The sequence below is a fragment of the Anolis carolinensis genome, unplaced genomic scaffold, assembly GCF_035594765.1.
Source record: "Anolis carolinensis isolate JA03-04 unplaced genomic scaffold, rAnoCar3.1.pri scaffold_14, whole genome shotgun sequence".
NCBI classification, from domain to species: Eukaryota; Metazoa; Chordata; class Lepidosauria; order Squamata; family Dactyloidae; genus Anolis; species Anolis carolinensis.
The window spans coordinates 5,056,875-5,079,962 of NW_026943825.1; the positions used below are offsets into that span (position 1 = coordinate 5,056,875).

A 23,088-nucleotide genomic window follows, 5' to 3' on the forward strand; every position below is an offset into this window, starting at 1 on the left:
TCCCAATCCTTAATAATAATAATAATAATAATAATAATAATAATAATAATAATAATAATAATAATGTTTTCGAACTGCTAGGTTGACAGGAGATAGATTAGCAAGATCTTTATTTATTTACAGTACAGTAGAGTCTCACTTATCCAACACTCACTAATCCAACGTTCTGGATTATCCAACGCATTTTTGTAGTCAATGTTTTCAATACATCTTGATATTTTGGTGCTAAATTCGTAAATACAGTAATTACTACATAGCATTACTGCATATTGAACTACTTTTTCTCTCAAATTTGTTGTATAACATGATGTTTTGGTGCTTAATTTGTAAAATCATAAACTAATTTGATGTTTAATAGGCGTTTCCTTAATCCCTTCTTATTATCCAACATATTCACTTATCCAACATTCTGCCGGCCCGTTTATGTTGGATAAGTGAGACTCTACTGTATTTATATTCCACCCTTCTTTCTCACCCCGAAAAGGTCACTCAGATCCACTCCGACTTAGACACCAGCATTATGGTAGCTCCAATAGATGCATCTAAGGCACCTGTCTGTCCTAGTTTGATGGATTCGTTTCAGTGTGTTCAGTCTGATGACATGGTCAAGTTCCTTAGAGCTGTGAGGGCTACCACGTGCGCTCTGGATCGCAATGGGCGGATCACAATGTACACATACATGGCAAACATTCAATGCCATATGAACATAGAGACAGAGACAAAGACAGACACAGAGGCAATTTAACCTTCTCCAGCTTCCAGATTCCTGAGGGTATGCTCGATTCCAGCCACAGGGGGAGCAGCTGCTTTATTATCCACTGTGATGCCGAGTCCTTGGATACTTCCTCAAACGCTGCTGGATGATTTTTATGGTGTCGTAAATTAGTTAAATTAACCTCCCCACATAAGCGGTACCTAAATTTCCTACTTGATAAATGCAACTATCTTTCGGGTTGCTTAGGTCAACAACGAGCAGGGCTATTTTTTTTTAATTGTCTGGTGCTCACTCCGACACGGCTGTCCTCGAACTCATAGTGATTTATTGCAGCTGGCTGTTAACCAGCCTGCGCCACAGCCCGGCAGACAGGGTTGGGGCCAGTCTAATTTCCCTAGGGAGGGATTCTAGAGCCGAGAGGTCACCACAAAGAAGGCCCCCTCCCTCGTTCCAACAAGCCGAGCCTGTGATAGTGGTGGGAACGAGAGTAGAGCATCCCCAGAAGAATATGTGTGTGCAAGTCTCCAAAATCCTTCCTGGAAGAGCTTCTGAGAGGATTTGGGACCATGAAGCCTTCCAGAGTTTGCTGGACAGCTGGCTCCCATCAGCCTAGCCAGCAAGTACTCAAAAGGAGTCCTGGCACAGGAGGCAATCAGACAGAAAATCTAATCTCGTGAGACTCCAAAAGCAAAGTTTATTTTCACCATAGCTATGAGAACGCAAACAGCCGTGCACACACAAAAGGTTTGTACAGTAGAGTCTCACTTATCCAAGCTAAATGGGCTGGCAGAACCTTGGATAAGCAAATATCTTGGATAGTAAAGAGGGATTAAGGAAAAGCCTATTAAACATCAAATTAGGTTATGATTTGACAAATTAAGCACCAAAACATCATGTTATACAACAAATTTGACAGAAAAAGTAGCTCAATAGACAATAATGTTATGTAGTAATTACTGTATTTAGGAATTTAGCACCAAAATATGATATATTGAAAACATTGACTACAAAAATGCCTTGGATAATCCAGGAGCTTGGATAAGCGAGGCTTGGATAAGTGAGACTCTACTGTACTTGCAAATGGCTGCTGTGAAGCATGGCACAGGAAACAAAGAATATATATCTTGGCTTATCTAAACTTGACCAGTTACTGAGGGTCTTCCTCACCGCCACACCTCTTTGGCACATTTAGATTATCTCCTAGCCCCCCATTGCTTTGATGGGATGTGGAGAGTTCAGCTGTTATGAGTGCTGGGCTTTCACATCCTGACAGTGGTGCCTGTGATCTCACTTCTTTACTCTGTCCTTGGAACTTTCTGGAGAGAGGCACCAGCTCAAAGAGAAAGGGAGGGGCACAGGTCCTTTGTTACTTTATTTATTTATTTATTTATTTATTTATTTGCAGTATTTACATTCTACCCTTCTCACCCCGAAGGGGATTCAGGGCTAACATTCAATGTCTATATACACATAGAACCGAGACAGAGACAGACGCAGAGGCAATTTAACCTTCTCCTGAGGGGATGTTCGATTCTGGCCACAGAGGGGAGCAGCTAATAATAATAATAATAATAATAATAATAATAATAATAATAATAATAATAATAATAATAACAACTTTATTTTTATACCCCGCCCCTTCTCCCCGAAGGGACTCGGGGCGGCTTACATGGGGCCTGGCCCGATAAAACAAACAAATAACAGTAACAAAGCAATAAAACAATTATCCCAGTAAAAAACATCAACATCAATAAAAACAATCATTAAAATCAACAAGCAGGATACAGTATTAAAAACAGGAGACTAAGTCGTAGATCCCAGGCAAAGTGCAGAAATTTCACAGTTGAATGGACAATAAAGTGCGGTATAAAATGGCAAGACAACAACAATGGGACTATTATGGAATGGACAGATAGATCAATCCAGCAACAATTAAACATCAAAGGCCTTTTGGAAGAGCCAGGTTTTTAAGCTCTTCCGGAAGGAGAGGAGCAGCTGCTTCATCATCCACTGTGACCGCACTTCCTCATTCCAACGTCGTAAATTAGTTAAATTTGCCTCCCCACTTTATAAGTGGTACCTTATTTCCTACTTGATAGATGCAACTATCTTTCGAGTTGCTAGGTCATTATTTTTTAATTGACGGGTGCTCAACCCACCATGGCCTAGCCTCGAACTCATGACCTCTTGGTCAGAGTGATTTATTGCAGCAGGCTGCTCACCAGCCTGTGCCACAGCCCGGCCCCATTTAGCTTACATTGTCTCTATAAGAGTTAATATGATATATTTATTTATTATTATTTATTTACAGTATTTATAGAGACAGACACAGAGGCAATTTAACTTTCTCCTGAGGGGATGTTCGATTCTGGCCACAGGGGGCAGCAGCTGCTTCATCATCCACTGTGGCCGCACTTCGTCATTCCAACGTCGTAAATTAGTTAAATTCGCCTCCCAACTTTATAAGTGGTACCTTATTTCCTACTTGATAGATCCAACTATCTTTCGAGTTGTTAGGTCATTATTTTTTAATTGACGGGTGCTCAACCCACCATGGGCTGGCCTCGAACTCATGACTTCTTGGTCAGAGTGATTTATTGCAGCAGGCTGCTCAACAGCCTGCGCTACAGCCCGGCCCCATTTAGCTTACATTGTCTCTATAAGAGTTAATATGATATATTTATTTATTATTATTTACAAGTAGAGTCTCACTTATCCAAGCTAAGCGGGCTGGCAGAAGCTTGGATAAGTGAATATCTTGGATAATAAGGAGGGATTAAGGAAAAGCCTATTAAACATCAAATTAGGTTATGATTTTACAAATTAAGCGCCAAAACTTCATGTTATACAACAAATTTGGCAGAAAAAGTAGTTCAATACGCAGTAATGTTATGTTGTAATTACTGTATTTATGAATTTAGCACCAAAATATCACGATATATTGAAAACATTGACTACAAAAATGGCTTGGATTATCCAGAGGCTTGGATAAGCGAGGCTTGGATAAGTGAGACTCTAATGTATTTACAGTATTTATATTCCGCCCTTCTCACCCCGAAGGGGACTCAGGGTGGATTACAATGAACCTATGTATGGCAAACATTCAATGCCAACAGACAAACAACATATATAGACAGACACAGAGGCATTTAACATTTTTTTCCAGCTTCACGATTCCGGCCACAGGGGGAGCTGTAGATACGAAAGTCGACTATTTTCTATCCCTTCCCTGGTCGTAGATGGTTTTGCAGTGCCACAAAGTCTGGAGGGCTACACGTTTCTCCTCCGCCGTGCCATTGGGTTTCACAGAACGGACGTTTCCTTCTCGTGGTTCTCTCGCTGGTCCCTGCTTTTTTCTGCTGAACCCCTTGACAGATTTCTTCCGTCCTTCCCCCCACTTTTAGCGTCACCTTGGCATTGGTTAATCCCTGGGGAAGGAAGACTGGGGGAAGTTGTCCCCGTCCTCGTCCCCACGGCGTCTCTGGCTGCTCTCTCTCTCTTTCTCTCTTTCTCCAAGCCACTTGGATACCGCCCTTATCTCCTCGCAGCAGCCACCACTGCGCCCCACACCACGACTGGGACAAACCAACCCCAGCCAGGCCCCCCCCGCCCCCCTCCTCCCCTTTCCCTTCTCTAAAACTGGCCGCCTTGGATTTACTAATACTGCTAACATGGGCCTTGCTTTGTCCCTCCATCCTCCCACCCCGCTCACCCTCACCCTCCCACCCCGAACCCCCCGAACCACCTTGTTAAGAGATTGCGTTGGCAACTTTTGTCGTTGTGTGTTACTAACACGCTTCTGGGTCGGACGAGGGGCAGGGCTCGCGGGGAAGACTCGACTCCTCAGCCGGTGGAACCAAAACTAACCTTTTGTGCCATTCACGGAATGTCGGTCGTTCCTTTCTTTTCGTTCTCCAGTCTTTTCCATTTTTGTTCCGTTCTTTCCTTACTAACCAAGATGTAGAAAGTTGGGATGTTTGGGGGGGGGGTCGTATTTGGGGTGGCGTTCTCTGGGAAGGGCGGGATCGTGTGGTTTAGTGTCTCTCGTTTTGCTGGTCACGAGAACTGGGGAAAATTATTTTTCCTCTTATTTTTTTATTATCTCCCTTGACTTTTCATGGTTGGTCATTTTTTTTCCCCCTCCCCGTTTTATCCCCTCCCCTCTCGATTTTTTTTTTTTTCATTTGTTTCGATTATTTTTTTATGCATACAGCACGCAGGAATTGGACACGCTATGGTAAACAAACTGCATTACCTGGTAGATATCAGTCTAATTGTCTAATCATTTCGTTTGCCGTGGGTTTTACCTCTTCCCTTTCCCTCCTCAGTTTTTTTTCAAATAATCAATAATTGGGCTTTTTAAAATTACTGCCTTTGAGGGAGTCGGATTAAAACACACTGCTGCACCCTAACCCTAACCCAAGCCACAAATGCAAAGATAATAATGAATTAGTGAAATAGAGCTACATATACTGTATAAGCCAACTCTAATATAAGCCGAGGCACCTAATTTTACCACAAGAAAACTGGGAAAACATTGACTCCAGTATAAGCCGAGATACCAATAAAATTAGTGTATATACTCGAGTATAAGCCAACCCGAATATAAGCCGAGGCACCTAATTTTACCACAAGAAAACTGGGAAAACATTGTCTCGAGTATAAGCCGAGATACCAATAAAATTACTGTATATACTCAAGTATAAGCTGACCCGAATATAAGCCGAGGCACCTAATTTTACCACAAGAAAACTGGGAAAATGTTGACTCCAGTATAAGCCGAGATACCAATAAAATTACCGTATATACTTGAGTATAAGCCAACCCAAATTTAGGCCGAGGCACCTAATTTTACCACAAGAAAACTGGGAAAACATTGACTCCAGTATAAACCGAGATACCAATAAAATTACCGTATATACTTGAGTATAAGCCAACCGAAATTTAGGCCGAGGCACCTAATTTTACCACAAGGAAACTGGGAAAACATTGACTCCAGTATAAACCGAGATACCAATAAAATTACCGTATATACTCGAGTATAAGCTGACCCGAATATAAGCCGAGGCACCGAATTTTACCACAAAAAGCCTGGGAAAACATTGACTCCAGTATAAGTCGAGAGCGGTACATTTCAGAAATAAAAATAGATACCGATAAAATTACATTAATTGAGGTATCGGTAGGTTAAATGTTTTTGAATATTTACATAAAACTCCTAATTTGAGATAAGACTTTCCGACTCTGATTAAATCATTATTCTCATCTTCCAAGCCACTGTGGACTATTGGGCTTGGATTTGGATTTATTTATTTATAGTATTTATATTCTGCCCTTCTCACCCCGAAGAGGACTCAGGGCGGATCACATTGTACACATATAAGGCAAACATTCAATGCCATATAAACATAGAACAGAGACAGAGACAGACACAGAGGCAATTTAAACCTTCTCCAGCTTCCTGAGGGTATGCTTGATTCCGGCCACAGGGGGAGCAGCTGCTTCATCATCGAACGGCGGCTGGGTGATTTTTATGGTGTCATAAATTAGCCTCCCCACATATAAGTGGTACCTAAATTTCCTATTTGATAGCTGCAACTATCTTTCGGGTTGCTTAGGTCAACAACGAGCAGGGGCTATTTTTTATTTTAATTGTCAAGTGCTCACCCCGACATGGGCTGGCCTTGAACTCATGACCTCTTGGTCAGAGTGATTTATTGCAGCTGGCTGCTAACCAGCTTGCGCCACAGCCCAGCCCGGGTTCTATCGCTCCATCCTCCAGGCCGAAGAGCACTGTTCACAGTCTTCCTCCTTTTTCCTTGATCGCCAACATTTTTCTGGTATTTCCTTATGGTGCCATTAAAATACCTCCCCGCTTAAGCAGTACCTATTTATCTACTTACAGTTGTTTCCGATCTGCTAGGTGGCCAGCGAGCTGGGCTGAAGGTTGGGCACTCACTCCCAGCCCGGGCTTCGAACTGCCAACTTTTTGATTGGCAAGATTTATTGCAGCTGGTGGTTAACCTGCTGTGCTAAAGCCCGGCCCAATGGCCAAATGGGACTATGACTTAATACTAGGACATGCTGAGTTCTGTAGTTTGGTGAGGCACCAGCATTCTTTGGCAGAGAAGGCTCAAGACCTTGTAAAACTACAACTTCCAGGATTCTGTCGCATTAAGCTTTGGCTGTGAAAGTCGTACAAACTGCATTCAGTCTGCACTGAGTGCCAGGCAACAGAACTGCACTACTTGAACAAGATCTCAAACCCCTACAATAACCGTCCAAAAGCCCTAGACTATAGCTCTCATCTTCCTCCCTAACTGGGGATGATGGGGTTTGTAGTCTGACATAACTGGTGCGAGTGGAGGAGGAGGGGAGGCAGGACTGGTATCATCACCCCACTATGTGTCGGGAAAGTGAAATACTTTCATACCATCACTCAAAAGAAGCGATTCCATCTCGTTTAATGTCTCCTCCCTGCCTCGGAGCGAGAAACAAAAAAGATGGACGTCGTTCCAGGAACATACAAGAGAGTTACAAGTCGGAGACAACCATCTCTTGAACCGGCATCACATTTCATGCTTGTGGCAGGGTGATTGCACAATGAAAATACATTTTCTGAAAGTACCCAAAAGCCCTCATTGGACCCAAACCCAGCTCTGACTGATAGGACAAACAATAGATGATGTCGGGCTATTACTCCCATCATCCCCATCCATCTTCCATGTAGTCTGAAGTGAATGGTGAGCCTCACACTCAGGTGGCAGATTTTCTATTTACTGCTTAGGAGGTGCAAAGGCATATGTGGGCTTTGCTACTTCAGATTCCAAAATAATACCTAGATATTCTGCAATGCAGCTGGGTACCATTTGCTGACAGTGTTTGGCATGGGTCAGCCCCACAATAACCAGTAGCAGGCCAGCAAAAATTGAGGGCCATCAGCATAGGTGATGCAAAACATATAAAATAAATGATATAATTTCACAAGGTCGTGTAACAATATCCATGGGCACGCTTGGGACATGTTGGGCCTTCCAGATGGTTTGGACTGCACCTCCCATAATCCATAGAGGACTATGATGATCACACCTTCTGGGTGCTGAAGTTGAAAACTTACTTACTTACTTAGGCGATCCTTTGTTGTCCAAGTATGATGGCCTTCCAAGTTTAGTGTCTTGGATGTGGATACGTAGCCCTGTTCTTGACCTGCATGTTCTTCCAAAGTGAGGGCATTGGTTTCCAGGTGGAAGGTGGTCCCGGTCAGGGTTGGATTGACACGCCATCCTCTTGGTACGTTTCTCCCTATGCCGTCACACCCAGGCACCTTTTAGAGCTTTAAGATGTGCTTCTTTCTTTGCCCGGGTGAACTGCGGGGGCCTTACTTTGAAGCTCAGGAATCCCAGTAACCAGTCACTTCAAGTTGAACAATCAAACAAGATTTTATTTTCTCAAAGTCCTTGGCAGACCTGGCACAAATTGTTGAGGTTACAAATACAAATAGTCAACTTATAAAACCTTGCAGACGTTCCTTTCTTGCCTTTCCCCTTAGTTGCTGGGTTAACTTCCTCCAAAGGCGAAGAGATCCTAAGATCCTCTCTACCCTAGCCCAGAGCTGCTATATCAAAAGAGCAGGTCTTTCACTATCTAAGCTCAAAGCTAGCTTGGAGACAAAGTAATTAGAGCTTCTTCCAATGGCAAAGAAATCCTGGGATATTCTTTGCCCCAGTGCTGAGTTGCTATCTTGAAAAGAGCAGATCTTCCCCTATCTGAACTCAGCACCAGTTTTATAGGCAAGAGGTCAGTACTTACGATGGCTTGTCTGAGCTGGCCTACCTTGACCCCAAGCACATCTGAGTTCCTTTCTCTTGAGTGAAAAGACAGAAAAGGCTTCTCAAAATGGAGATTTCATCCCCAGGGAAAGGGGCGGTCTCACGAACAAAAGGATACTTTTGCAAGCTGAAAGCAGCAAAGGCCTGCAGGCTGGTTGCAAACCTCTGTTAATAATTAACTATCAGGGTGCTATTTCCTACAACTATGGAACAGTGCAAATCAAACTCCTGGGAGACGGAACACTCCTTTTCGTCCTCCACTCGTGCCCCTTCAAATTCCGCATCACTGCTGGCCACAGCTGACCTCCAATTAGAGTACTCAAGGGCCAGGGCTTCCCAGTTCTCCGTGTCTATGCCACAGTTCTTAAGGTTGGCTTTAAGCCCACCTTTCAGTCTCTTTTCCTGTCTATCAACATTCTGTTTTCCATTCTTGAATTGGGAGTAGAGTAACTGCTTTGGGAGACAGTGATCGGGCATTCGGACATTGTGGCCAGTCCAGCGGAGTTGATGCCATTGGAGCATCGCTTCAATTCTTGCGATCTTTGCTTCTTCCAGCACCCTGACATTTGTCTGCCTCTCTTCCCAAGAGATTTGTAGGATTTTTCAAGGATTTGAAAACATCTACAGATGTGCAGGTTCCCCAGGAGATAGCAATCGAAATAAAAGATTCCGGTTACTGCTTCACCCCAAAATGAGACTCTTATTTTAATTGCATGATACGCAGACACAATTCAAGCAGACAGAGAATGTTCCTCATGGCAGACCCCTCCTCCAAACCGACATGGTTTAATTTGCTCAAGATTAAATGCTTGCCTCCAGCCTTGTAATTTTTGCAATGTTTTCTAAATTTTCCCTGAAGTCTCACATGTAAAAGTAAAGATTTCCCCTGACATTAAGTCTAGCTGTGTCCGACTCTGGGATGTGGTGTTCATCAAGATTATGTGGCCAGCATGACTTCATGGAGCGCTGTTACTTTCACGCCGAAGCGGTACCTATAGATCTACTCACATTTGCATGTTTTCAAACAGCTAGCTTAGTCCTGACATTAAGTCTAGTCATGTCCGACTCTGGGATGTGGTGCTCATCTCCATTTCTAAGCCAAAGAACCAGTGTTGTTCATAGACGTCTCCAAGGTCATGTGGCCAGCATGACTGCATGGAACGCTGTTACTTTCCCACCAAAGTGGTACCTATTGATCTACTCACATTTGCATGTTTTCAAAATGCTAGCTTAGTGGAAGCTGGGGCTAACAATGGAAGTTAAAAGATTTAGGGTTATGCTGTAGATCAGGGGTCCCCAAACTAAGGCCCAGGGACCGGATGCCGCCCTCCGAGGTCATTTACCTGGCCCCCGCCCTCAGTTTTATAATATAATATATTGTATATACATATAATATTGATAATAATATTATAATGTAATACAATATAACACTAATAATACCATAAAATAATATTAATTATATATTCTATATTACATATAATATTACTAATAATATTACAGTATAGTGGTATAGTTCAGTATAGTAATATATAATGCTAATATTGTGCTATGCTAATAATGTAATATATTGTATGTACATATAATTTGCAAGCCACTCTTGAGTCCCCTTTGGGGTGAGAAGGGTGTGATACAAATGTAGTAAATAAATGCAGTAAATAATAAATAAATAAATTTTAGACTTAGGCTTGCCCAAAGTCTGAAATGACTTGAAGGCACACAACAACAACAACAACAATCCTAATTAACTTGACTATCGGAATTTGTATTTTTTTTTCCCCAAATGATAATCCGGCCCCTCAACAGTCTGAAGGATTGTGGACCGGCCCTTGGCTTAAAAAGTTTGAGGACCCCTGCTGTAGATCATCAAAATGCTTATAAAGTATTGACTCTTTGGAGTGATTTCTAATTTTACTCAATGATCTTGGATGTCGTTTCTCGGCGAGTTTGACCAGCATATGCCAGATCACAAATGCACAGTCACAAATAATCAACAATGGAAGCTCAACCCGTCCCACGGATTCGAACCGCCGACCTTCCAGTCAGCAAGTTCTGCAGCTTAGCGGTTTAACCCGCTGCATTTAACCCCTCACATGTACAGGCAGTCAAAAAATATATTCTTTTTGGGTTTTTTTTCAAAATTGATAAAAGACAAACAATATTTTATTTTATGATTTCGATTTCCCCCTTTCCCTCTCCCACCCCGAATCCCACTCCCCCAAAAAATCCATGGAAAACACCATCTCATGAAGCAACTTCTGTGCGCTGTTACACCTGCGCTGTGACCCCAGCTGCCCCCCAGGGAAGAACGGCAACTGGCAGCCAGCTGGGGTACTTACTGGGAGGAGGGGAGAGATCTCCAATGGAAGAAATGGGGAGAGTGGACTCAAGGGCAATTCTCCAAAGACGGCAGCGCAGGCCTTAAAGGGGACGGGATGAAAGAAACACCTCTAATATTGGAATTTCCTACCAAGGTGTTTCGGTTCGTCCTTGGACTCCCTTTTGTGGTGAAGGGCTGTCTTCTCCGCCCTTGGGGAGGCTTATGGGGGTCCGACACTGGCTGCCCCGTATCCTGTTCCACTCCCCTGGGGTCCTGCTGCCGGCCAGTCATCTTCGCATGGCATGCTGATCTATTGTTTCGGGCATGTCGCTTCTGTGTCCTGCTTTGTTTCATTTGGAGAGCAATTTTTTTTCTGGGGCTGAAACTAACACTCTATGTTGTACATTGTTCCGTCCCTCCCGCCCTCCACACGCCACCCCTTCCTTCCCCTTACCCTCCTCTTCCTCCCCCCACCCCGAATCTTCCGACCCCTCCCCACCTCTCTCCACCATGCATGGCCACATGGACTTCACGACTTCTCAACACTTTGCCTTTTCAAATGGGAGCAACCAGCGCAGGGAGCTTCAAGTGGGACTCTTGGGGAGAGAAAAAGAGTGGCTTTCGGAAGTGCTTGAATGAGAATGCACAAGTATGTGTATGTATGGGTGTGTGAGTACCAAGCTTGGAAAGCAATCTTCTCAGCCCAATTTGGGTAGGCGAGATTAGAACCATGTCATCAGCATACAATAGAATGGAAATTTTCTTGGATCCTACTGTGGGTGGAAAAAAGTCTGGCCCTGAGAGTGCAAGTATTATGTCGTTCAAATATAGATTAAAGAGTGTTGGTGCCAGTAGACATCCTTGTTTTACTCCAGTGTGAATGGGATCTAATTAAAGATATAAAGCAGTATCAATGGGACTTAATTACAGGGACTGCTTTCTACTTTGCTTTTTGAGGAAATCACCGGTCTTTCCAGGATGTCTTACTTGAAACTTGGGCAAAGGCTTTGGAATAAAAATAATAATATAAGACAAGTCTGTGGTGGGGCTGAGCCATTGTTGAAGGTCTAAGGCAGTGGTTGCCAACTTTTTTTGACCAGGGACCACTCCCCAACATTAGTACCAAAAGCGTTACGAATCAGCGTTTGGTCAAGTTTAGATTCGGTTTGGTTATTTGGCACACTGATTCAGAAAATTGCATTGGATGGACTACATCCACTCTAGTTTCTGATGAAGAACATATGCCATACAAATCAGCTTTTGGTCAACTTTAGATTCAGTTTGGTTATTTGGCACACTGATTCAGAAATTTGCATTGGATAGACCACATCAGCTCTGGTTTCTGATCCAGAACATATGCCATACGAATCAGCTTTTGGTCAACTTTAGATTCAGTTTGGTTATTTGGCACACTGATTCAGAAAATTGCATGGGATAGACCACATCAGCTCTCGTTTCTGATGCAGAACATATGCCATATGAATCAGCTTTTGGTCAACTTTAGATTCAGTTTGGTTATTTGGCACACTGATTCAGAAAATTGCATGGGATAGACCACATCAGCTCTCGTTTCTGATCCAGAACATATGCCATACGAATTAGCTTTCGGTCAACTTTAGATTCAGTTTGGTTATTTGGCACACTGATTCAGAAAATTGCATGGGATAGACCACATCAGCTCTCGTTTCTGATGCAGAACATATGCCATATGAATCAGCTTTTGGTCAACTTTAGATTCGGTTTGGTTATTTGGCATACTGATTCAGAAATTTGCATTGGATAGACCACATCAGCTCTAATTTCTGATCCAGAACATTTGCCATACGAATCAGCTTTTGGTCAACTTTAGATTCGGTTTGGTTATTTGGCACACTGATTCAGACAACTGCATGGGATAGACCACATCAGCTCTGGTTTCTGATGCAGAACATATTCCATACAAATCAGCTTTTGGTCAACTTTAGATTCGGTTTGGTTATTTGGCACACTGATTCAGAAAATTGCAATGGATAGACCACATCAGCTCTAGTTTCTAATACAGAACGTATGCCATACGAATTAGCTTTTGGTCAACTTTAGATTCGGTTTGCTTATTTGGCACACTGATTCGGAAAATTGCATGGGATAGACCACATCAGCTCTAGTTTCTGATACAGAACGTATGCCATCCAGTAGTCGCCATATGGAACGGCTCCGCTCAGGGGGAAGGAGGAGGAGAAGCAACAGTCAGGAGGCTTATTGTTGTGCCTTCCTTTTATGTGTCGTCAGCCTCTCCCTTCCCGACATCCCTATTGCGAAACTATAAGACAGTTTCGTGAGATCAGATGCTCTTGTTGCAACGGTGTAGTAACAGTGAGGCAGTGGACCATATTTTAGTTCTTAGGGACCACTGGTGGTCCACGGACCACAGGTTGGGAACCACTGGTCTAGGGGATTGCCCCTGTTTAGTTTTCACTCTCACACCAGATTATGACCAAATTAGAAAAACCATCTTTGAGTATTCCTTGGCTCCTCTCACACCAGACATGACTCGTGGTATGTTCTTAAGTCACTTCTGACACGATAAAAAAGTGGCCAACCACGTATGTTGGACTGCAACTCCTATCACCCCTAAGCAGATGGATGGGAAAAATATGCTGTGAAGGTCCAATTCACCTGAAGGCAGAAAGGTTAAGGTATTATCTGTTTCTGAACCTGAAGGAACCCACCCTGCAGCAGTCTTTAGTAAGAAACATTCCTCCTGTGTCAGAAGCATTTGTGATCAAATACAATCCTCTCGGCTGGAGCTGCAGCAGATCTGTTTCTGAGGAAACAGGTACTCGAAGAACAAGAGAGGAGCCAGATTGATCCATCCAGACTCTTTTTCTGATCCGATCTGCTTTGGACATTTCACACGTCCTACTGAACACACTTTTGAGAATCCCCAGATTTCATGTTCTGATGTGTGTTGGGCTTCCACCACATGTTTCCAACATTTGGATCTTTGCATAGGACAATACGGGGGTTGAATGAAAAGTAATGCCTCCACCTTCGTTACTTGGGTTTGGATTGGAATATTTTAATAAATCAAACACAGAAATAATCCTTAGAATGTGCTCCTTAACTGCCACTATTCACTTTTCCACATAATTACCAAACAATTGGATACATTTCTGCCAACGATGAACACGTTTTCTGAAGCCAACTCTTTGTTTGTCACGCAAGTCAGATGTTCCCACCTCAACATCTTTAAACATACTCGCCCAACGACTCAGAGTACTCATCAACACAATCACCATAAACTGCTTGCATTCTCTGATGAATCTCCTTTAACAACACAGCACAATCTCCTTTGGGGTGACACCTTCTGATGTCAAGAATTCAGTGACTGCACGTCGCTTAAGTCACATTGATCGACCATCTGTGGAGGGTTCCATACTTCGCACTTTAACAACACAACCGTTCAATGCTAAGGCTTCCTGCCAAATGTAACTGCTCAGGGTTCCATACTTCACACTTTAACTACACAACCATTCAATGTTAAGGCTTCCTGCCAAATGGAACTGTGCAGGGTTCCATACTTCGCACTTTAACAACACAACCGTTCAATGCTAAGGCTTCCTGCCAAATGGAACTGTGCAGGGTTCCATACTTCGCACTTTAACAACACAACCGTTCAATGCTAAGGCTTCCCTGTCTGGTCAGGGTTCCATATTTCACACTTTCACAACACAACCATTCAATGTTAAGGCTTCCTGCCAAATGGAACTGTGCAGGGTTCCATACTTCGCACTTTAACAACACAACCGTTCAATGCTAAGGCTTCCCTGTCTGGTCAGGGTTCCATATTTCACACTTTCACAACACAACCGTTCAATGCTAAGGCTTCCTGCCAAATGGAACTGTGCAGGGTTCCATACTTCACATTTTAACAACACAACCGTTCAATGCTAAGGCTTCGCGCCGAATAGAACTGTGCAGGGTTCCATACTTCGCACTTTCACAACACAGCCGTTCAATGCTAAGGCTTCCCTGTCTGCGCAGGGTTCCATACTTTGCACTTTCACAACACAACCGTTCAATGCTAAGGCTTCCCGCCAAATGGAACTATAGAGGAGAGTCTCCTGAACAAGCCAGGACCTGCCGCACACCAGGACTGTCATCTGTTGAGGAGTTACGAAGGTGGAGGCATTACTTTTCATTTAACCCTCGTAGTAGGATCCTAGGGATTTCTTTAATTCATTCTTCCTCACCTCGGCAGTCTTGAGACACAATAGGACTGAATCTCCCAACATCCCCAGTCCTGTTGCGTCTCCCAGCAAGGGCAGCTTCGGATTGGGAGACGTGTCACCCAGTCGTGCCTAGCAGAGGTGTCCTTTCCAGGGGTGTTTGGAGTTGGTTAAATAACTTTGAAACCCGTTTCCATTTGGAGCGTAGGTGAGCATCATGTGTCAGGAGCAGGTGGGTGCCTCTTAGGTGGGCCGATTGCAAACGTGTGACTATGTATATCGGATATGTATGTGTATCAGTGCTGAGGGCAATGACCTGAAAGCCAACATTGACGTGACATTGATTTGGTATGGAAATAGTTGTGTTTAAGGGGCAGCAGAGAGAGATAAGGAGCTTAACCCTCTCCGGCCTGCCCTGGTTTTGAGAAAAATCACACCCGGCTCCCATAAGCTGCTGTTAGTGTTGACAGGGAAGTTTCCCACACGAATCTTCCCTCCCACTATGAATAGATGATCCATTTGTTGGGGGAAGATGAGCAATCTTGAGCGTGAGCAGTTGGGCATGTGCCTTTGGGAGGTGAGGAACGATCCAGAGCTGTGAAAAGTGCCTTTTTTGGGGACTTCAGCCTCCAGAATTTCCCAGACAGCCTCAACATGGTTGGGTCTAACCATAGCTGGTCAGCTATGGAGATTGTCATAGCTGCAATTTAGTAACGGGACTTTGAAATTTCTGTGTTGTCGAAGGCTTTCATGGCCGGGATCACAGGGTTGTTGTATGTCTTTCGGGCTGTGTGGCCATGTTCCAGAAGTATTCTCTCCTGACGTTTCGCCCACATTTAGAGGTTGTGAGGTATGGATAAACTAAGTAAGGAAAGGAAAGAATATATATCTGTGTAGAGTCCAGGGTGTGGCAAGAGTCCTTTGTCACTGGGAAGCCAGCATTAATGTTTCAGTTAATCACCCTAATTAGCATTGGAAAGGTTTTGTCTCTTGCCTGGGGGCATCCTTTGTTCAGTCCTTAGCTGTCTTCTGCCCTCAGAGTGTTGGTTCCCATCTATTGTTTTGATTTTAGAGTTTTTTTTAATACTGGTAGCCAGATTTTGTTCATTTTCATGGTTTCTTCCTTTCTGTTGAAGTTGTCCACATGCTTGTGGATTTCAATGGCTTCTCTGTGTAGTCTGACACGATAGTTGTTGGAGTGGTCCAGCATTTCTGTGTTCTCAAATAATATCCTGTGTCCAGGCTGGTTCATCAAATGCTCTGCTATGGCTGATTTCTCTGGTTGAATTAGTCTGCAGTGCCTTTCATGTTCTTTGACTCTTGTTTGGGCATTGCTGCGTTTGGTGGTCCCTTAGTTTATCCATACCTCACAACCTCTGAGGATGCCTGCCATAGATGTGGGCGAAACGTCAGGAGAGAATACTTCTGGAACATGGCCACACAGCCCGAAAGACATACAACAACCCTTTGAAATTTCTGTTGTTCAGGGGCAATTGTTTGAGTCTCTTCCTTCCGAGATGGAAGACCCATATAAATATCAGAAAGTATTGAGCAGAAATGGCTCTTTACCTAGTAAAGTTGGGACCACTAAGTCAAGTCTTATCTCCTCTGAGCATCCCCCCATGCTGTTAAGGCAGAAAACTTTTCCCCATCCCTATTTTGACATTCTGGGGACCAAATCTTCTGCTTGCAAAGCAAGTTCCTATTGGGTTGCTGTGAGTTTTCTGGGCTGTCTCTCCATGTTCCAGAAGCATTCTCTCCTGACGTTTTGCCCACATCTATGGCAGGCATCCTCAGAGGTTATGAGGTCTATTGGAAACTAGGCAAGTGAAGTTTATACAAAAGTTATCCAGAAAGTAGATTACGTTTTGGAATTAAAAATCCCTATTTTGACATTCTGGGGACCAAATCTTCTGCTTGCAAAAAAAAAAGTTCCTATTGGGTTGCTGTGAGTTTTCTGGGCTGTCTGTCCATGTTCCAGAAGCATTCTCTCCTGATGTTTCACCCACATCTATGGCACGCATCCTCAGAGGTTATGAGGTCTATTGGAAACTAGGCAAGTGAGGTTTATACGAAAGTTATCCAGAAAGTAGATTATGTTTTGGAATTAAAAATGAACAAAGTACAGTAGAGTCTCACTTATCCAAGCTAAAAAGGCCTGCAGAACCTTGGATAAGTGAATATCTTGGATAATAAGGAGGGATTAAGGAAAAGCCCATTAAACATCAAATTAGGTTATGATTTTACAAATTAAGCACCAAAACATCATGTTATACAACAAATTTGGCAGAAAAAGTAGTTCAATATACAGTAATGTTATGTAGTAATTTATTTATTTATTTATTTACAGCATTTATATTCCGCCCTTCTCACACCGAAGGGGACTCAGGGCGGATCACATTACACATATAGGCAAACATTCAATGCCTTTTAACATAGAACAAAGACAAGACAAACATAGGCTCTGAGCGGGCCTCGAACTCATGACCTCCTAGTCAGAGTGATTCATTGCAGCTGGTTGCAGCTGGCTTGCTCTCCCGCCTGCGCCACAGCCTGTATTTACGTATTTAGCACCAAAATATCATGATATATTGAAAACATTGACGAAAAAAATGGCTTGGATAATCCAGAAGCTTGGATAAGCGAGGCTTGGATAAGTGAGACTCTACTCCATTAACCATATGCAGTTGAAAGCCACACCCAAATACCACTTCTCAACATAGTCGCCATTCAAATCTAGGCACTTATCATAGTGATGAATGAGCTTGGCAACTCCTTCCCAACAAAACTCTGCCGCTTGCATCCTCAAAAAGTATAGAAGAAAACTTTTACCATATGCAGTTGAAAGCCACACCCAAATACCACTTCTCAACATAGTCGCCATTCAAATCTAGGCACTTATCATAGTGATGAATGAGCTTGGCAACTCCTTCCCCACAAAACTCTGCCGCTTGCGCAGCGTTTTGGCGACGATGCACAGCTGCGGGCAGGGGTAACCGGCTAGTTGAGGACGCAAGTGGCAGAGTTTTGTGGGGAAGGAGTTGCCGAGCTCATTCATTGCTATGATAAGTGCCTAGATTTGAATGGCGACGTGGATTTCAATGGCTTCTCTGTGTAGTCTGACATGGTGGTTGTGAGAGTGATCCAGCATTTCTGTGTTCTCCAATAATATGCTGGGTCCAGGTTGGTTCATCAAGTGCTCTGCTATGGTTGACTTCTCTGGTTGAGTTAGTCTGCAGGACCTTTCATGTTTCTAGATTCATGTTTGGGCATTGCCACGTGTGGTGGTCCCTATGTCCACAGCTGCGTGGTATATGATAAACTCCTGCAGAGGTGAGACGATCCCTGTTGTTCTTTGCTAAATGTAGCATTTGTTGGATTTTCTTAGTGCGTCTGTAGATAGTTTGTAGGTTGTGTTTCTTCATCAGCTTCCCTATGTGGTCAATAATTCCCTTGATGTATGTTGAGCTATTGTCGAGCTGTGGTCTTCTCCCTAAAACGAATCAATAGCCCAGTTGCCATGCCTCTAGAAAGAAATGATTATTATTTACTTATTAGCAACATTTATATCCCGCCCTTCGCACTCCGAAGGAGGATGGCTTACAAGTTATACAAGTTACTATTATAATTGTATATTTATATTACATGCAATATTACTAATAATATTGCAATATAGTTGTATAATATAATATATTGTATGTATATATACTTGTAAACCGCCCTGAGGCCCCTTCGGGGTGAGAAGGGCAGGATATAAATGTCGCTAATAATAATAATAATAATAATAATAATAATAATAATAATAATAATAATAATAAATACATACAACATTTATATCCCGCCCTTCGCACTCCAAAGGGGACTCGGGGTGGCTTACAAGTTATACAAGTTACTATTATAATTATATATTTATATTACATGCAATATTACTAATAATATTACAATATAGTCGTATAATATAATATATTGTATGTATATATACTTGTAAACCGCCCTGAGTCCCCTTCGGGGTGAGAAGGGCGGGATATAAATGTTGCTAATAATAACAATAATAATAATAATAATAATAATAATAATAATAATAATAATAATATGTACATACAGTATAGTCGTATAATATAATATATTGTATGTATATATCCTTGTAAACCGCCCTGAGTCCCCTTCTGGGTGAGAAGGGCGGGATATAAATGTCGCTAATAATAATAATAATAATAATAATAATATGTACATACAGTATAGTCGTATAATATAATATATTGTATGTATATATACTTGTAAACCTCCCTGAGTCCCCTTCTGGGTGAGAAGGGCGGGATATAAATGTCGCTAATAATAATAATAATAATAATAATAATAATAATAATAATATGTACATACAGTATAGTCGTATAATATAATATATTGTATGTATATATCCTTGTAAACCGCCCTGAGTCCCCTTCTGGGTGAGAAGGGCGGGATATAAATGTCGCTAATAATAATAATAATAATAATAATAATAATAATAATAATAATATGTACATACAGTATAGTCGTATAATATAATATATTGTATGTATATATACTTGTAAACCGCCCTGAGTCCCCTTCTGGGTGAGAAGGGCGGGGTATAAATGTCGCTAATAATAATAATAATAATAATAATAATAATAATAATAATAATAATAATAATATGTACATACAATATATTATATTATTAACATAGCACAATATAAGCATTAAATATTACTATCTTGTACTATATAATGGTTTAAATATGAACAACATGTGCTTCTTTCAGCCGTTTCGCTTGGACTGTATAGCCCATAAAACACATTGTTCTCCTCCCTATATAAAATGGAAAAAATCAAGATTTACCTTTGGAATTTTAATTTAAAAAATCTTGCAAAATCTGTGGATACAGAGGGCCAACTGTAATGATGTCGTTTTATATCAAGTGGCTGCCAGGTTCGAATCCAACCCCGGGGATGAGCTCCCTCTGTCAGCTCCAGCTCCATGCAGTTCATGAGAGAAGCCTCCCACAAGGATGGTAAAAACATCAAAACATCCAGGCAATGTCCCCTGGGCAACGTCCTTGCAGACGGCCAATTCTCTCACACCAGAAGCGACTTGCAGTTTCTCAAGTCGCTCCTGACACGGAAAAAAATAAAATAACAAGTGACCTTTGGTTTCTGAAACCAGGACGGGGAACAAATTATTTACAGAGGTGTTTTTCTTGAAATCACTATGGTGGTGGGTCTTAATGTCCATAAAATTGCCTTTTTTGAAATCTAGAAGTTGTATGCATAAAGCGTAAGAGAGAAAAACGGAGAGAGAGAGCGACTGAGAAAGACTGGATGATGGATGAGTGGAATATATTTGTGCATGCGAGGGAATGGATGCGTGCGTGGATAGATGGATGTGGGTGAGACTATATCTACTTTTGGATCCTTTTTTTATGAAGCGACTTGAGAACATACCGCAAATTGCTTCTGGTGTGAGAGAATTGGCCGTCTACAGAGACGTTGCCCAGGGGACATTGCCCGGATGTGTACCATCCTGCTGGGAAGCTTCTTTCATATCCCCGCAAGCTAGAGCTGACAGACGGGAGCTCACCAACTTGAGAACATGCCGCAAGTCCCTTCTGGTGTGAGATAATTGGCTGTCTACAGAGACGTTGCCCAGGGGAGGCCCGGATGGGTTACCATCCTGCTGGGAGGCTTCTTTCATATCCCTGCAAGCTAGAGCTGACAGATGAGAGCTCACCTGAGAACATACTGCAAGTTGCTTCTGGTGTGAGAGAATTGGCTGTCTACAGAGACGTTGCCCAGGGGAGGCCCGGATGGGTTACCATCCAGCTGGGAGGTTTCTCTCATGTCCCTGCAAGCTAGAGCTGACAGATGGGAGCTCACCGATTTGAGAACATTCCGCAAGTTGTTTCTGGTGTGAGAGAATTGGCTGTCTACAGAGACGTTGCCCATGGGACATTGCCTGGATGTGTACCATGCTGCTGGGAGGCAAGCTAGAGCTGACAGACGGGAGCTCACTGCTGCTAATGCCACTGTCATAATTATGTCGACGCTGCCAACGTTTACAACAGCGGGTTGCTGTGAGTTTTCTGGGCTGTCTGGCCATGTTCCAGAAGCATTCTCTCCTGACGTTTTGCCTGCATCTATGGCAAGCATCCTCAGAGGTTGTGAGGTCTGTTGGAAACTAGGCAATTAAGCAGCCAGTCTTTGAAGCTGCAAAGCTATTCAATGCCAGTCAAGCTGGCCAATTGCAATAAACAAGGGTTATTTCTCCCACTCCATAAAGATTTGGATATGAGGCACAAGGAGAATGGTCGAGATATATAAACCCCACTTGCCTAGTTTCCAACAGACCTCACAACCTCTGGGTATGCCTGCCAAAGCTGTGGGTGGAACATCAGGAGAGAATGCTTCTGGAACATGTTTATACAGCCTGGAAAACTCGCAGCAAACAAGTGATTCCAACACAAAGTTTGCAACACTTTACGGTGAAGAAATGTGCCCGAAAGACAGAGTTTTGGTTCAACACGCAGTGATGGAAAACTGGGCTGCGAGAATGACCACGGGCCATATGTGGCCTACACCCACCCACCTTCTAAAGATGCTGGAAACTATTAGAAGCATCCTTTTCTTGGTTACTGACACCCCCGTGCGCTATCTATGTATGCGCTATGTTGAGCTTGTGTCGTATCGAAATGACTCTGCAGAAACCCTCCCAGCTGTCAATATCTCCCACATGGCAAAGAACAATCCCGGTTTGGCGAGAGGCGCCCGGGTTAAAATTAGATGACGAGGCTTTTCCCCATCTGGGTTTCCATTCTGGGGCAAAGCCAGAAGGCTGGAGAGCAAACACAAGTTGGTTCAGTGTGCAAGGAATTTTGTACGTTTACAACAAGGTTCCGTCTAGTTTAGAATAATCTCAGTCGGGCTAAAAGTAAAGGCTTTCCCTTGATGTTGAGTCCAGTCGTGACCGACTCTGGGGGTTGGTGCTTGTCTCCATTTATAAGCCGAAGAGCCGGCATTGTCCATAGACACCTCCAAGGTCATGTGACCACTGGCATGACTGCATGGAGTCCTGTTACCTTCCCGCCAAAGCAGTACCTATTGATCTACTCACATTATTATTATTATAATTATTAGGTTTTCCGCTGACATTAAGTCCAGTCGTGACCGACTCTGGGGGTTGGTGCTCATCTCCATTTCTAAGCCAAAGAGCCGGCGTTGTCCGTAGACACCTCCAAGGTCATGTGGCCACTGGCATGACTGCATGGAGTCCTGTTACCTTCCCGCCAAAGCAGTACCTATTGATCTACTCACATTATTATTATTATAATTATTAGGTTTTCCGCTGACATTAAGTCCAGTCGTGACCGACTCTGGGGGTTGGTGCTCATCTCCATTTCTAAGCCAAAGAGCCGGCGTTGTCCGTAGACACCTCCAAGGTCATGTGGCCACAGGCATGACTGCATGGAGTCCTGTTACCTTCCCGCCAGAGCAGTACCTATTACTTATTATTATTATTATTATTATTATTATTATTATTATTATTATTATTTGAGTAGATCAATAGGTACTTCTCTGGTGGGAAGGTAAGGGCACCTATTGATCTACTCACATTATTATTATTATTATTATTAGTATTATTATTATTATTAGGTTTTTCCCTGACGTTAAGTTCAGTCGTGACCGACTCTGGGAGTTGGTGCTCATCTCCATTTCTAAGCCGAAGAGCTGGCATTGTCCATAGACACCTCCAAGGTCATGTGACCACTGGCATGACTGCATGGAGTCCTGTTACCTTCCCGCCAGAGCAGTACCTATTGATCTACTCACATTACTATTATTACTATTATTATTAGTATTATTATTATTAGGTTTTTCCCCTGACATTAAGTCCAGTTGTGTCCGACTCTGAGGGTTGGTGCTCATCCCCATTTCTGAGCCAAAGAGCTGGCGTTGTCCGTAGACACCTCCAAGGTCATGTGGCCACAGACATGACTGCATGGAG

General features: G+C 42.9%; 1 protein-coding gene across 25 annotated transcripts in view; it reads left to right on the forward strand.

Annotated features, from left to right (window-relative positions):
- Positions 1 to 23,088, forward strand: part of nrxn2 (neurexin 2) — a 540,133-nt gene that overhangs the window by 193,099 nt on the left and 323,946 nt on the right. For 16 of the 25 annotated variants that reach the window (XM_062965405.1, XM_062965382.1, XM_062965398.1 and 13 more), the window contains one exon: positions 4,929 to 4,973. The exons of 4 other annotated variants lie outside the window; for them this stretch is intronic. In XM_062965405.1, coding sequence (XP_062821475.1) covers positions 4,929 to 4,973 — 45 coding nt within the window. The remainder of the gene's footprint in view (positions 1 to 4,928; positions 4,974 to 23,088) is intronic. 5 more of the 25 variants (XM_062965386.1, XM_062965387.1, XM_062965400.1 and 2 more) reach the window with 1 other exon arrangement.